The following is a 16085-nucleotide window of genomic DNA, read 5'->3' on the forward strand; positions in this document are numbered from 1 at the left end:
TGTCTCTGGAAGGTTATAAAACCATTTCTAGAGTGTTGAAAGTTTCCAAGAGCATAGTAGTTTCCAACATCGGGAAATGGAAAAAATATGGGACTACCCAGACTCTGCCTAGAGCTGGCCGTCCGACCAAACTGAGCAACCGGCAAGAAGGACCACTGACAGAAAATCTGAGTTCCTTGGCTGAAATAGGAGAACCTGCCAGAAGGACAAAAGTCTCTACAACACTTCACCATTCTGGGCTTTATTGGAGAGTGGCCATACAGAGACCACTCCTGAGAAAAATGCACATGAAAGACTATGAGAGCATAAGGCAAATGATTCAGTGGTCTGATGAGCTAAATATGTTACTCTTTGGCCTGTATGCAGCTCATCACCTGTCTAACACCATCCCAACCGTGAAGCATGGCAGTGGCAGCATCATGCTATGGGGATGCTTTTCAGCGACAGGGACTGGGAGACTGGTAGGGATAGAGGGAACAATGAAAGGAGTCAAATACAGGCAAATGCTTGAAGAGAACCTGCTTCAGAGTACAAAAAAGTTCCCAACAGGACAATGACCCCAAGCATACAGTCAAAGAAAGACTTACATGGCTTCAGAACAAGAATGTGAAAGTCCTTGAGTGGCCCATACAAAGCCCACACTTGCATCTCACTGAAAATCTGTGGAAAGACTTGAAGACATCTAACTTAACAGAACTTGAGAAAATCTGCAAGGAAGAATGGGAGAAAATCCCCAAATCCAGATGTGTAAAGCTGATACAGACATACACAATACGACTCAAAGCTGTATTCACAGTCAAAGGTGCTTCTATAAAGTATTGACTCAGGGGTGTGAATACTTATGGAAATTAGATATTTCTGTATTTCATTTTCAATACATTTGCAAAAATGTCTAAAAACATGTTTTCACTTTGTCATTATGGAGTTTTGTGTGTAGACGAGTGAGAGAAAAACAGAGATTCTATCCGGACCACTGTATCTGCAGTTAATTATTAGGCACATATCACGGCTACCATCACTCTGGGGAGTTGGAACTCACATTCCAAAAATCCAGGGCCAATGTTCACTTGGTGAAGTGGTCTGTTACACATACACAGCATGTCATCCTTTAGGACATGGAGTGTGCTTGTGCAGAGATGATTCACCTGAGGGCTAGCCAGGTTAGACACACTCAAGTCACGCCAGATTTCATCAACTCACTGGGCAGTGACCACAACTTGGCTTGGCTGCAATTGGGTATGAACACTAGAGGTCTTCATAGGTCCAAAAAGTTAGACCTGTTCCGAAATGGACCTGGGGCTTTCCCACCCGGACCTGATATGCATAAATATTTGTTTATATATATATAGAACCATTCTAAAAGGACCTAAAGACACATACCTGAGACCCGTATCAGATCCGACCTAGACCCGGTTCTCGGGTATTCTTGTACAGGTGGATCTGTGAAGACCCGCTAATGAATGGCCTGAGGATCCTCACGTTTCAGAGTCAAAGACCAAGCGGAGCAGAGTGGCACTTATGTGAAGCTAAGGGATGGCATGGCACTACTCTCCTCTGAGAGGTTAACATGCTTATGCCATGTCTACGTCTGACATACCAGCCAGCAGATGTCTGACCGGAGTACGAGGGGTTAAATCCCATGCTTTGGCAGGCAGGAAGCTATGAGGCAGATCTGGTTTAATTATGTTAATTCATTCATTAGAAGCTGTTGAGAGGAGCTGGTAATCTCCTTGGGCATTGGGATATGGAATCTGTGAAAACTCTTTCTCATTATGTGTGTGTCCACATGTCAATGCCATTTGTAATTTCCACGCAGGAGTGAACTTAGCATGACCACAACATTGGAGGGGTTCCACTCCAATACCAACCTCAACTTTTATCTATTCATTAAGTTTTTTTCCAATTATATCCATACAATGAACCTGGGGTGAGGAATGATTCCATAAAACAGTGAAAACATTTCCCTAAAACTATTTGGCAGAGACAAGTGCAGAACAAATGAATATCAAAACTGAACACATATTTTCAACAAAGAGTAGTCTCCTATCGTTAATTCAAGGAATGAGGAATTTTACAGGTGCCAAGGCTTGCCCTTGGTTAATGCCAGCCAACTCATTATAAAACTCTTTCAGGGCACAAGATTCATAAATAGGTATGCAAATTAAATTACAGCAAAGAGAGATGATAACAAAATGTTCTCCCTTGAGGTGGATGGATGAAAAGTAAAAATACTTTTAATTAATCAGGCTTATTCCACCATAGAACCATTTTAAAGGATTAGCATGATCTCCAACGAAATACTATGGCTTTTCACCTTTATATTGTCTGATGGATAACATTGCAATTGATATGAGCTGTCCAATAGACAGGGAGATGAAATATGCATGGCAGATTCATTGAAAAAGAGAAACTATAGCTTGAAACAATGGAAATTAAATACAGCCTATTGAAGCAACACTTCAATGAGACTGCTGCGAAGATTTGATCCCAACACATCCTTCATTTTGTACTCTTCTTGAATACACATTTAATAAAGTAGCCTACTGTGTGACAATAGGGCTTTTAGATGTTTTTAAGTTGTAGCCAATCTATTATACAGAGATTATACAGTTTCCAAATAAGCCATATTGTTTTGCATAGTCTGCCACACTGTGTGAAAAAAATATCCCACACTCTTATAAACAAGGGTACTATCTAGAACCTAAAAGGGTTCTTCAGCTTTCCCAGTAGGAGAACCTTTGAAAAAGCCTTTTGGGTTCCATGTAGAACCATTTCTACAGAGGGTTCTACATGGATCCCAAAATGGTTCTACCTGGAACCAAAAAGGGTTCTCCTATGGGGACAGCCGAATAACCCTTTTTTCTAAGAGTGTAGAATAGCCTCACAGCGGTTGTCCAATGCTGCTGATGACTTACCCCTCCTACTCTGTCGAAATGGTCGGCATCCCCGTGGAAGTCTATGAGCTGCCCGTTGAATTCCCAGGAGAAAGACACATCCAAGGCTGGATCGCTGGCTATCTGGCAGGGCAGCACGATACTCTCGCCAACAATGATCTCCATGTTAGCAGGCCTCTGGGTGATTCTGGTGGGCTCTGTCCAGGCAACGACCATTTAGTATGCATCTTAATACTCTCTGGGTGGGAACCACTAAATTCAAACAACTCTAGTGTTTAAGATTATAACTATATCAAACTATTATTATGACAAGGATCACCATAGCTACATGTATCTAGCTTCTAGAACTTAACTTTCAAACTATTGTTGCCTAACTAACATTTAACCTTTTTGGGATAGGGGGCAGCATTTTCACTTTTGGATGAATAGCATGCCCAGAGTGAACTGCCTCCTATAATACGCATATTATTATTAATATAATATACGCATATTATTATTAGTCATTCAAACAGTTTCTAAAACTGTTTGAATGATGTCTGTGAGTGTAACAGAACTCATATGGCAGGCAAAAACCTGAGAAAAAATCCAACCAGGAAGTGGGAAATGTGAGGTTTGTAGTTTTTCAAATCAGCCCCCATTGAAGATACAGGGTGATATTAGTTATGTTTGACTTCCCAAGGCTTCCACTAGATGTCAACAGTATTTAGAACCTGTTTTGAGGATTCTACTCTAAAGGAGGGGCTCATAAGGGCTCTTTGAGTGAGCGGTCTGGCAGAGTGCCACAGCCTCGGTCTGGCGCACTCACGTGAAAAATAGCTACGTTCCACTTCATTTGTACAGACAAAGGAATTGTCCGTTTGGAACATTAATGAAGTTTTGTGTTAAAAACATTCTAAAGATTGATTCCATACTTAGGTTGGCATGTTTCTACGGGCTGTAACGGAACTTTTTGAACTTTTCGTCTGTCGTTCGTCGCGACCTGAACACGCTTTTGGATTTGTTTACCAAACGCCCTAACAAAAGAAGATATTTGGACATAACTGATGGACATTATCGAACAAATCAAAACATTTATGGTGGAACTGGGATTCCCGGGAGTGCATTCTGATGAAGATCATCAAAGGTAAGTGAATGTTTAAAATGCTATTTCTGAGTAATGTTGACTACCCAATATGGCAGGTATCTTTTTGGCTGCTTTGTTGTCTAAAGGCTGTACTCAGATTATTGCATGGTTTGCTTTCTCCGTAAATTAAGGAAAAATATTCTGACACAGCGGTTGCATTAAGGAGAAGTTTATCTAAAGTTTCATGTATAATAGTCGTATCTTTATCAATGTTTATTATGAGTATTTCTGTAAATTGATGTGGCTCTCTGCAATATCAACGCATGTTTTAGAACTACTGAACGTAACGCGCCAATGTAAATCCGATTTTTTTATATAAATATTAACTTTATCAAACAAAACATACACGTATTGTGTAACATCAAGTCCTATGAGTGTCATCTGATGAAGATCATCAAAGGTTAGTGATTAATTTTATCTTTATTTCTGCTTTTTGTGACTCCTCTCTTTGGCTGGAAAACATGGTTGTGTTTTTCTGTGGCTTGTTGGTGACCTAACAATTGTTTGTGGTGCTTTCACTGTAAATCCTTTTTGAAATCAGACACTGTGGCTGGATTAACGAGAATTATATCTTTAAAATGGTGTAATTTTAATTATGAGATTTTTGTTGTTTTGAATTTGGTGCCCTGCACTTTCACTGGCTGTTGCTAGCGGAACCCCAGTCCTAGACAGGTTAACAACATTTCTGGTTAACACTTCATATGTGCATGGTCAAATTGGGGGAAAATGTTTGAAGTAGGATTATGCAAGCAGAATACATTCCCAATGGTGGCTGCAGTGGAGTTTGGGCATTGTAAGAGAAAGGTCAGGATAATTACATTCCATTAGATTAAAGGGTTCAGCTGTTGGCGTATGACCTAAAAAAGCTAATGAGAAAAACAATGGAGGTAGTGACGGACGCTTACAATACATGTACCCGATAACTGCACCAACACACTACGTCACCACACCCATAAATAAAGACCTTCACTTATTTGCTGTATAATAACTTGTCTATTTCACCACTCTCTCTAGTGAAATCAATTCCAATTGCTTTAATTGCAAAATTACAACCTTGTCTATGTACAGACAAAATAGTAATGACCAATCGAAGTAGTACGGACAAAATTATAACGATCACTTTCATTAAATGTTAGGCTGGAATTACAGTATTGGTACAATAATCAGTAGAAGACAGTAGATAAAAATGTCCGACAGTAATGACAGCGGTTGATGTTAAAAATGGTAATTACGTTAAAATCATGAACCAAAATGAATAGTTTTTGGGAGATGCATCAGGCTTATTATGAGAACACGTTATGATATCATACCTGTGATAAGGAGTCTTCCGGTGGCGCTTGCAGTCCCAAACTGATTTTTAGCAATGCATGTGTAGCTCCCCGCATCCCTTCTGGTTGCGTTGACAATCTTCAGTGTCCCGTTGGCAAGCAGAGTAATCCTAGGAGATAAATAACACAGGTTCTGAGCTGTTGCTTGGGTAGAGAATAGAAGAGCCATTTTTGCATACAGTCCAAGTGCTAGGATGCATAATAGCCTTCCGTTTCAACATCATTTCCATTTTTCCTTGTATTCCAACAGAGAAAACTGAAAATTGACTTTGCATTTAGCAATTTCCTGTGAAATTGGTGTCCTAATGCCAATCCTTCTACCCAGGCTTGCCATCCAAGAGATGGTTATCTGCATGTGAATTTTTGAATTTAAACAAAATAAGCATGACAGAAACCTGAATGACTGAAATGTAAGTATTTGCATATGCTAAGCATTCAATAATGCATAGACTCATAGACAGTAAAAGGCCACTCTAAAATGCACTGTTTTGCCACAGATGTCTCGTTTTGAGGGAGCCTTCAATTGGCATGCTGACTGCAGGAATGTCCACCTATAGCTGTTGCCAGATAATTTAATGTTAATTTCTCTTGTTCATTACTCGCATGCAACATTTACTATCTACATCTACATTTTTCCAGGGGTTTGTTTTCTTCTCATAGGCCCCTATTCATCCATACATCTGCAAATATTCTAATCACACATAGCTGCCCTTTGTTCATGCTGGGTTTCACTCTACCTCTCGTTTTTCTGCACGATCTCATTGCTTTTCTTCCACAGGCTAATTGCCCGGGGCGAGGCTTGGGGCTTGCACTCCAGAACCACTTCACTGCCTGAGCGAGCTTTCAGCAGGGGCTTCAGTGGATTCTTGGAGAAACTGGGAGGTGATGCTTTAGGAGACACAGGGGGGGGAAGTGAAGAAGACAACTTGAACCAACTCACAGATCAACTGGGCTGAGCTGAGATTGACTGTCATTCCCTCCCTCCTTCCCTTATCCAATGGCATCAAAACCAGGATCTCCATAGGAACTGCTCCAGAGCTTCAGTGATGAAGCCATGTCAGCGATGAAGCCATTTCCCCCCTCCCCCATAGAGACCAGTCCTCACTACACACTATGGGCTTCTCTAAACGTTGGGCTTTGTCTGTCATCATCACATTTTGTCAGTCATCATCTGAGACCCCCAGTGTCATTAAATATCAAGACAGAATTGGATTTCTCATCCAGTCAGTCAGATAGAACTCAGCAAAGCTCTCTGAATAAATCGATATGTAATCTACATGAGAAAGCCCTCTGATACCACTGTGCAATGCGTTTGTAGTATCAAAATCAATATGGTGAAATGATTGAAAGTAAAATGAGACACTCCATCAGATTCATATTTTCTTCTCTGGAGCCGAAGTGGCATTAAATGAGGCTGCGAGTGAATGTTGAAAAGGGCAACGGCAGGGTGCTAGTTTTATCTTTAAGAATATGATCAAACACACAGCAATCTAGACACACATAAAAGCAGAGAGGAAAGCTATCTTACCTAACACCATTAGCTCAGCGCTGGAATAAATAATGCCATGTTTGTTTTCAGCCACACACTGATACATTCCGGCGTCTGACAGGTTTAATGCTGCTATGGAGAGAGCCCCGTTTTCGATTTGCACCCGGCCCTGTGGACGAGAAAGCAAGCAGATCTGCATATGTATTGCTGGAGCAGTCTATTATGTCCACAGGCGCAAATGCAATTACTTGTACACTATGAAGAGACAAGAGAGGGGAAGAAATAACACTTTATAGCACCCTGTTCTGGTATGTATGCTCAGGTTGGGACTGTGATAGGGTGAGGGGGTAGAAAATGCTGACCTGCTGCTTCAACAAAAACAAAGAAAGTGATATTGTCAATAGCAGTAGACCACTAATAAGCTATGTATTTAACATGGCCATCAACTTGGAAAAGCCACTAAAACATTTTGCTGCTGATGTATTACTCAGACTGAATTTGGACCCCATCAGCTGTTCAGAGATCCTGACGCACAGCACACTATGTGGAGATGCTGATGTGGTTTAACATGCAAAACTCCATACATACCTCTGCCATTAGGTTGTCTCCATTCCTCAGCCAACTGTAGGAGGGCTTGGGTTTTCCGTTTGCCTTACACTCCCAGAACAGGTTCTCCTCAATGGACAGGGCCCCGTCGATCATTGTTTGCAGCCAATGGGGTTTTGCTATGAAAAGAGGGAATATGCAGATGTCAGGGACATGATGTGTCAAAGAAATAATGATGATAACAAGGACAACAGACTGAGCCAAGACTAAAAATAAATTGTTATCGTGGACCGCTGACATAATATCAGAATTGATATCCATTCTCCATTCACCGAGCTGCCAGGACAGTAGACTCAGGGAAATTGAGGGGGGAAGGGGTATGCCTCTTCATCAACAGCAAATTGTGAGCTGACTTGAGTACAGTGAAAGTCTCGACACATTGTTCACCCATCTTGGAATGCCTGATGGTCAAATGCCGACCCTTCTACCTCCCAAGGGAGCTTTCAGCTGCTATCGTGACTGCTGTATACATCCCACCTCAAGACAAGAAATATAACAAGTTGGCAATTAATGAATTGTTATATACAAGCAGGAAACGCACATCCGGGGTCATTAAGACACAACTTGCCCAACATCCATCAACACGTCAGCTTCACCACTAGGGGCAATTAAGTCCTGTGCAACTGGGTCCTGGACCTCCTGATGGGCCGCCCCCCAGGTGGTGAAGGTAGGAAACAACACCTCCACTTCACTGATCCTCAACACAGGGGCCCCACAAGGGTGCATACTCAGCCCCCTCCTGTAATCCCTGTTCACTCATGATTGCATTGCCACAAATGCCTCCAACTCAATCATCAAGTTTGCAGACAACACGACCATAGTAGGCCCGATTAGCAACAACGACAAGACAGAGTACAGGAAGTAAGTGAGGGACCTGGCAGAGTGGTGCAAGGAAAATAACCTCTCCCTTAACATTAACAAAACGAAGTAGCTAATCGAGGACTTCAGGAAAAAGAAAGAGCACACTCCTATCCACATTGATGGGACTGCAGTGGAGAAGGTGGAAAGCTTAATGTTCCTCTGCGTACACATCACTGACTATCTGAAATGGTCCACCCACACAGACAGTGTTGTGAGGAGGCAGAAGAAATTTGGCTTGGCCCCCAAGACTCACAAACATTTATAGATGCACAATTAAGAACATCCTGTCGGGCTGTATCACTGCCTTGTACGGCAACTGCACCGCCCGCAACCGCAGAACTCTCCAAAGGGTGGTGCAGTCTGCCCAATGCATCACCGGGGGCACACTGCATGCCCTCCAGAACACCTACTGCACCCGATTACACAAGAAGGCCAAAAAGATCATCAAGGACATCAACCACTGAGCCTTGGCCTGTTCACCCCACTATCATCCAGAAGGCAAAGTCAGCACAGTTGCATCAAAGTTGGGACCAAGAGACTGAAAAACAGCTTCTATCTATAGGCCATCAGACTGTTAAATAGCCATCACCAGCCGGCTACCACCCAGTTACTGAACCCTGCACCTTAGAGAATCACTGGTCACTTTAATAATGGAACACTAGTCATTTGAATAATGTTTAGATACTGCTTTACTCATTTCAAATGTATATAGTGTATTCTATTGTACTGTATTTTAGTCAATGCCACTCCGACATTGCTCATCCTAATATTTATATATTTCTTAATTCCATTGTTTTACTTTTAGATTAGTTGTTGTGAATTTTTAGATATTACTGCACTGTTGAGCTTGGAACACAAGCATTTAGCTACACCCGCAATAACAACTGCTAAATATGCGTATGTGACCGATACAATTTGATTTGAACAGATCCATATAAGATGGAATCTCAATTGCACTCCACACTGCCCTCACCCACCTAGATAAGAGTGTCATGACTGTCCTGACCAGGTCAGGTTACAGGAGACCACAACCCTACAGATTATCTCTCAACCCCAATAGAGGAGGAGAGATCTAGGGGTCTGAAGATGTGGGGTGTTTTATGACCCCTCACGCCCCCAGTAAATCTTAGGCCACAGACAAATTCCTTTGTCCTGTTACTATGGAGAACCAGCCTCAGAACATTAAACATTAAATAAAGGGACTTTGGAACAATGGTTACCCATCAGCCACAATGGTGGTCATGACGATAGATGGAATATGAAAATGTATGTCATTTTTGTTTTGTTATTAAAGGTTAATAGATGACGTTATTACGAAAACATTGTAACGTAAAGAGTTTTCCTAGTATATGTTTGATGTTTATACATTGTACATTGTGTGGAAAATGTCCAAATCAAAGGGAATGTTTTGGTAAAAAATGAAATGTTAAGTTAGTTGTCTAAAATTGGATTTGAGTGAAATCTAGAACTTGCCCTCATTAACTTCGTATGCCCAGAGAATTGCCCTAAAGGTGGTTACGCCCACTTTTGACCCAAGGGTATAAAACCTGTGAGTATAGAATTTACATAGAGGACGACGTGACCCAAGCTGCAGCAAAAGTCTAAAAAGTCAACGAACCCAGAACGCAACGCAAGTTTGAAGACAAAGAAATCCTTTTCTACCCAAGCTACGGATGAGTAGCTGTGTCTAAGCGGGTGAATTCAAGTCGAACCACCTAGCCTCCATCTCCCATCGAATCGTGGTATCAAGGGTTTCATTCCTATGCTGTGAGCTCTGAGCTACAGAGCTGTCTGTCCACAGAAGACCCCTTCCAGAGCAAAGGGTGAGGGAACAGACTCCTAAGCCAAAAGGACACTGACATCGGGAGGACGATCAGAGAGGTGCGCCGGAGTAGTGCGTCATCGAGCAGCCTGGACGGTCCATGAAGAGAATCCTCTGAGATCATCCCCACGTAATACATCATTATATTCTGACCCATAAGAGCGGCAGTTTGGGGCAAGGCTAGGGTTAGAATAGCATAGCTGACAAATTCACCCAAATGTATATTTCTCTCGTGTACTTTCTTTTTTCTCTCTCTCTTTGAAATCCCCCTTTTTGGGAACACGCACCATAGTGTGTTGGCCCGTTATACTAATTTCTAATAAATGTGTTTTGTCTATGTGTATCTTCTATCATCATTTTACCTTTTTAGTAAATAAATATTCAACTAAGATTGGTGTGGTTTGGCTTGGGAATATGGCATTGGAGCTAACCCAGCTTCTTACTTTCTTGTGTTCTTCTTCTTTTTTTCTTGTGTGTTTTTGTTCTATCATATGTTATTTTTAGTGGTATATTGATAGTGATTACTGCATTGTTGGGTTTGGAGCTTGCAAGAAAGGCATTTCACTGTACTTTTGCACGTGACATTAAAACTTGAAATTTCACACAGCCAAGTTTTCTAACAGATAACCAAGGCCAAAGCCAGTATTCTGACTCGGGTGAGACCCGGGTCCGTGCAGATTCACGGGCTATATGACGTTCAGAACGAGATTGGTAGAGGTAACTGGTTAATTAGCGGCTGTTGTAAAATCGATATTCTGAGTTAATTTGGGAAATAGAAACTCAATAAAAACTAGTTTTCCCATGGTGCCCCAGGTTAATGAGTTAATAATTGCTTGATTCAGTTAATCACGCAATTAGAAACTTGTAATCATTCGATGGGCAACAGTCATCACATTAACTAATACAACGTCACGACAAGAGGAATACTTATAACAGAATGCTGTTCATTTTGTACAGCTCAGAGTTCAACACCATTGTCCCCTCCAAGCTTGTCACCAAGTTTATGACCCTGGGACTGAACATATTCCCTCTGCTACTAGATCCTGGACTTCCTGATGGGCCGATCCCAGGTGGTAAGAGTATCACCTCTGCCACGTTGACCTTCAACACCGGAGCCCCACAGGGGTGTGTGCTTAGTCCCCTCCTGTACTCCTTGTTCACCCACGACTGCGTGGTAACATACAACTCCAACACCATCATCAAGCTTGCTGACGCCACGACGGTGGTAGGCCTGATCACCGGAGACAATGAGACAGGGAGGAGGTCAGCCTACAGGGAGGAGGTCAGTGATCTGGCAGTGTGGTGCTGGAACAACAACCTCTCCCTCAACGTTAGTAAGACCAAGGAGCTGATAGTGGATTACAGGAAACTGGGGGGCGGGCATGCCCCCATCCACAGCGACGGGGCTGCAGTGGAGCGGGTCGAGAGCTTCAAGTACCTCTGTGTCCAAATCACTAAGGACTTAAAATAGTCCACTCACATGTACACACTCATGAAGACGGTGCGACAGCACCTCTTCCTCCTCACGAAGTTGAAAAGGTTTGGCTTGGGAATATGGCATTGGAGCTAACCCAGCTTCTTACTTTCTTGTGTTCTTCTTCTTTTTTTTCTTGTGTGTTTTTGTTCTATCATATGTTATTTTTAGTGGTATATTGATATTGATTACTGCATTGTTGGGTTTGGAGCTTGCAAGGGAGGCATTTCACTGTACTTTTGCACGTGACATTAAAACTTCAAATTTCACACAGCCAAGTTTTCTAACAGATAACCAAGGCCAAAGCCAGTATTCTGACTCCAAGCCTTCATTTACACATGTGGGTATATATTACAACAGCACATTGACTCATAAGTGTCTCTGGATTCCTTCAATGTAAAATGGATCACTTACCCTGGAAGGCGATACGACCTCGTGCAGCGTTTTTTCCCCGGCTATTTTCTGCCACGCACTCATACATCCCTGTGTCTTCCTGCTGGAAATGTGGAATTTCAAGAACAGCGTTGGAGTTCTTCATCTTCACCTTACTGGGAAATGGGACACCGCTGGTTCTCCTCCAACTTATTTCTGGGACTGGGCTGCAACACAATGATGAGAAAAAATCCCTTATGACGACTCTCTGTCAATCTGAGGTGAAAAAATGTTGATTAACTGTACAGAAGCTTCTTCTGTGTAATGGAATTCCATTTTTCTCTAAAGAGGAGGCTGCCAAAGCCTTTAGAATTAATGTAACCATACAAATCTGGAAATCTGGCTTTCATCCATTTTCACTGTATCAAATTTCAACAGCTTTGCCTTCCTGGACATATGAAAGGATGTTTGATTTTCACATCCTCACAATGTGCTACTGCTTTCTTTACTCCTCTGTAAGTCTGTGATACTTGACTTCAAGACGATGAGTGATATCACTAATATTCCAGCATCCTATGAACAGCAAACCTCCTAATTACAAAGACCTGCATAACAAATAAACCTGCGCTCTCACAAACACATGCACATTCACTTACTTTCCCAGTGCGAAGCATTCTAGTTTTACCGTGGATCCCTTCGCAGCTGGAACAGTGTCAGGGAAATTAACTTCTATTTTCGGTTCGTATTCACCCATTGCTCCTATGAAAGGGAGACAATACACAAACAGCATTTTGGCATCAATGATTAATGGCATACACACTTTACGCCTTGGAAGACAAGGCTCAACAATAACATGGGCCCAGAAACACAGAGGTCTTTGTGTGTGGAACTGAGAGGTTGGTTAGAGGGAGAGAAAGGGAAAAGGTTTATTAAAGATTCAAAGAAGAATACACCTGGGGGAGGGGATGGTATGTATTCATCTCCTGTGGAGATGTGACTTCTTTTCAGACTCAATCTAATATTCAAGCTGCTAGGAGGGCAGCAACTCCACCTAATGACTTTTCCCTTTGAGGAGGTAAGGTTACTCTGTCTTTTACCAAGTACAATTAGCATTATAGACTATCAGGAAATAATGGTCTATTGTAGACTGTGTATAGTCTGCCGATGCTATACACGTTGAGCGAGGTAGACTATTGATGTTGTAGCCTGTGTAGCGCCTATCTCTTTACAAGGGGCTTAATCTGGGCAGCTTGTGCAGTCTGATCAGCGTGTATGTTTACATAAAGGATGGGATCTTACCGTCATTCCTCAGGACCAGTGGTGTAGGAAAGCTGAGGACTTTGCCCTTAGTGATGCTATTGTTGACCACACAGGTGTAGTTGCCCACATCAGAAGGCTCCACTTTAGCGATGTACAGACTTCCTGTCTCCTGGGAGATGAATCGACGACTATCTTGCTGGACAAAGTAGGGGTACTCATTGAAGATCCATGCAAACGTCAGCTCTAGGAGGGAGAGGAATGTGACAGCGTTAAATACAGTTGTAGTACTGAACAGTAACATACATGTATGTAGACGTAGTAGTCAACATTGAAAAATGGCCTTTTGAAAATATAATTTAGCATGTATGTGAAATGTTTGTGTAGATATATCCTATTGTTGAAATACTGTACTAGAAATCAAAATACATTTTCTTCTCTATATTTAAAGATACCAGGCGAATGCAGTAGAAGAAAGAGCGTCCAAAGGAAAGAGAGCAAACCAAAATGGATTACAGCACCGCACTGGCACTCTCATGACACATGCTCTGTTCTCTACTCTGAGTGACTCAGGACAGGGCTTTCTTCCAGGCTTGTCTCATGCATGCCATGCTTCTCCTCAGCCAACAGGCCTACCATAATTAAGAACACAGAACACAGCATTACTGACTCATCTTGAAGAGAGCACAGATTCACAGATGTGAGGTACTGTAGCAGTAGCCTATCCAATGTGGTGTGGAGGCGAGAGTGTGTAGGGAGCTACAAGGTGTGTAAGTACTGTCACTCATTTCCTGTCCCCCTGGGAGCAGAACGCCTTGCAACCTTGGCTGCTGGGATCACGCTTTGGCAGTCGGTTCAATGAAGCCAAAACTAATTCATTCTGATGAAGCAAAGCAAGAACGGGTATCCCTGACTCTAAGCTATGTGGCCAGTGATGAACAGTGATAGCATTTGTCAAGCAAATACAAGTATAGAGGAAAATTAAAATATAGTGCAACAACCTCTTTTCTTATTGAACACAATAGCCATTTATGTAACCTGCACAACGTTACAAACATGCCATAGCTGCAACACAAAAGGAAACCATCCCATAATTGAGCCCTCGAGAATAAACAAATATTTATGATGGAGCCCTAATGCAGTCACTTTAGCTAGCAACAATATTTAATTTGTGGCCATGTCTATGTAACATGAGATATAATGTGTCATTTGAGAAAACATCTATTCCAACACTTGAAGCCGCTGAGGCAGAATAAAAACCTGCAGGGATGTCTTATAGTCAGTGGGTAACAATGGGCCCAACAAGTTCAAGGTTGTGCGTCACATTCATGCTTCACAATGCAATGAGAGCAGTGCTACGTTTACTGGGTCGTATTCTCTTGTTCAAATAGGAAAACCAAACCAAACACAATACTGCTATGGTGACAACAACATGCCTGGCATAAGATATTTCTGAGCAAGAGGCTGTCGCAGTGTGTTTCAAACTGGCAACACAAGGCCATTATCACCTCCTCCAGCTGTACAGGCCTGTACACACACACACACACACACACACACACACACACACACACACACACACACACACACACACACACACACACACACACACACACACACACACACACACACACACACACACACACACACACACACACACACACACACACACACACACACACACACACACACACACACACACACACACAATGTGTACTATACAAAATAGAGGAACCTCTAATGGGTCACGTTTAAAAGGATACTTCAGGTTTTTGGCAATGAGGCCCTTTATCTACTTCCCCAGAGTCATAGGAGCCATGTATACCATTTTTTTGTCTCTCTAGTATGAAGGAAGTTAGAGTTGGTTCGCGAGCCGTTAGCGCCATGATACCCATTGACTTCCAGTCATGGAGCTAACGCTAGTAAGAAATTACGCTAGAGTTAGTTAGCAACTTCCTTAAACTGCACACAGACATAAAAATGATATCCACAAGTTCAAATCAAATTATATTGGTCACATACACATATTTAGCAGATGTTATTGCAGGTGTAGCGAAATGCTTGTGTTCCTATCTCCAACCGTGCAGTAGTATCTAACAGTTCACAACAGTAAACAAACATCTAAAAGTAAAAGAATGAAATTAAGAAATATATACATCTTAGGATGAGCAATGTCTGCGTGGCATGGACTAAAATACAGTAGAATAGAATAGAGTATACACATATGAAATGAGTAAAGCAGTATGTAAACATTATTCAAGTGAATAGTGTGAATAGTGTTCCATTATGAAAGTCCATTTCTATGTGCAGTGGCAAGACAAAGTATGTGAACCCTTTGGAATTACCAGGATTTCTGCATAAATTGGTCATAAAATATGATCACAAGTCACAACAATAGACAAACACAGTATGCCTAAACTAATAACACACAAATTATTGTATTTGTCATGCCTATATTGAATATATCATTTAAACATTAATAGTGTAGGTTGGAAAAAGTATGGAGTCAGAAGTCAGCAAACGTGGAGTCCAATCAATGAGACGAGATTGGAGATGTTGGTTAGAGCTACCCTGACCTATAAAAACTCACAAAATTAGAGTTTGCTATTCACAAGAAGCATTGCCTGATGTGAACCATGCCTCGAACAAAAGAGATCTCAGAAGACCTAAGATTAAGAATTGTTGACTTGCATTAAGCTGGAAAGGGTTACAAAAGAATCTCTAAAAGCCTTGATGTTCATCAGTCCACGGTGAACAAATTGTCTACAAATGGAGAAAGCTAAGCACTGTTGCTACTCTCCCTAGGAGTGTCCATTCTGCAAAGATGACTGCAAGAGCACAGCACATAATTCTCATTGAGGT

General features: G+C 41.8%; 1 protein-coding gene across 2 annotated transcripts in view; it reads right to left on the minus strand.

Moving 5' to 3' along the window:
• Nucleotides 1-16085, minus strand: part of LOC124003530 (contactin-3-like) — a 76401-nt gene that overhangs the window by 16671 nt on the left and 43645 nt on the right. For both annotated transcript variants that reach the window (XM_046311857.1, XM_046311855.1), the window contains exons 6-13: nt 13269-13472; nt 12626-12728; nt 12012-12196; nt 7423-7559; nt 6874-7003; nt 6083-6233; nt 5328-5455; nt 2916-3091 (exon numbers count right to left, since the gene is read on the minus strand). In XM_046311857.1, coding sequence (XP_046167813.1) covers nt 2916-3091; nt 5328-5455; nt 6083-6233; nt 6874-7003; nt 7423-7559; nt 12012-12196; nt 12626-12728; nt 13269-13472 — 1214 coding nt within the window. The remainder of the gene's footprint in view (nt 1-2915; nt 3092-5327; nt 5456-6082; nt 6234-6873; nt 7004-7422; nt 7560-12011; nt 12197-12625; nt 12729-13268; nt 13473-16085) is intronic.

Source organism: Oncorhynchus gorbuscha, linkage group LG18 (genome assembly GCF_021184085.1).
Source record: "Oncorhynchus gorbuscha isolate QuinsamMale2020 ecotype Even-year linkage group LG18, OgorEven_v1.0, whole genome shotgun sequence".
Classification (NCBI taxonomy): domain Eukaryota; kingdom Metazoa; phylum Chordata; class Actinopteri; order Salmoniformes; family Salmonidae; genus Oncorhynchus; species Oncorhynchus gorbuscha.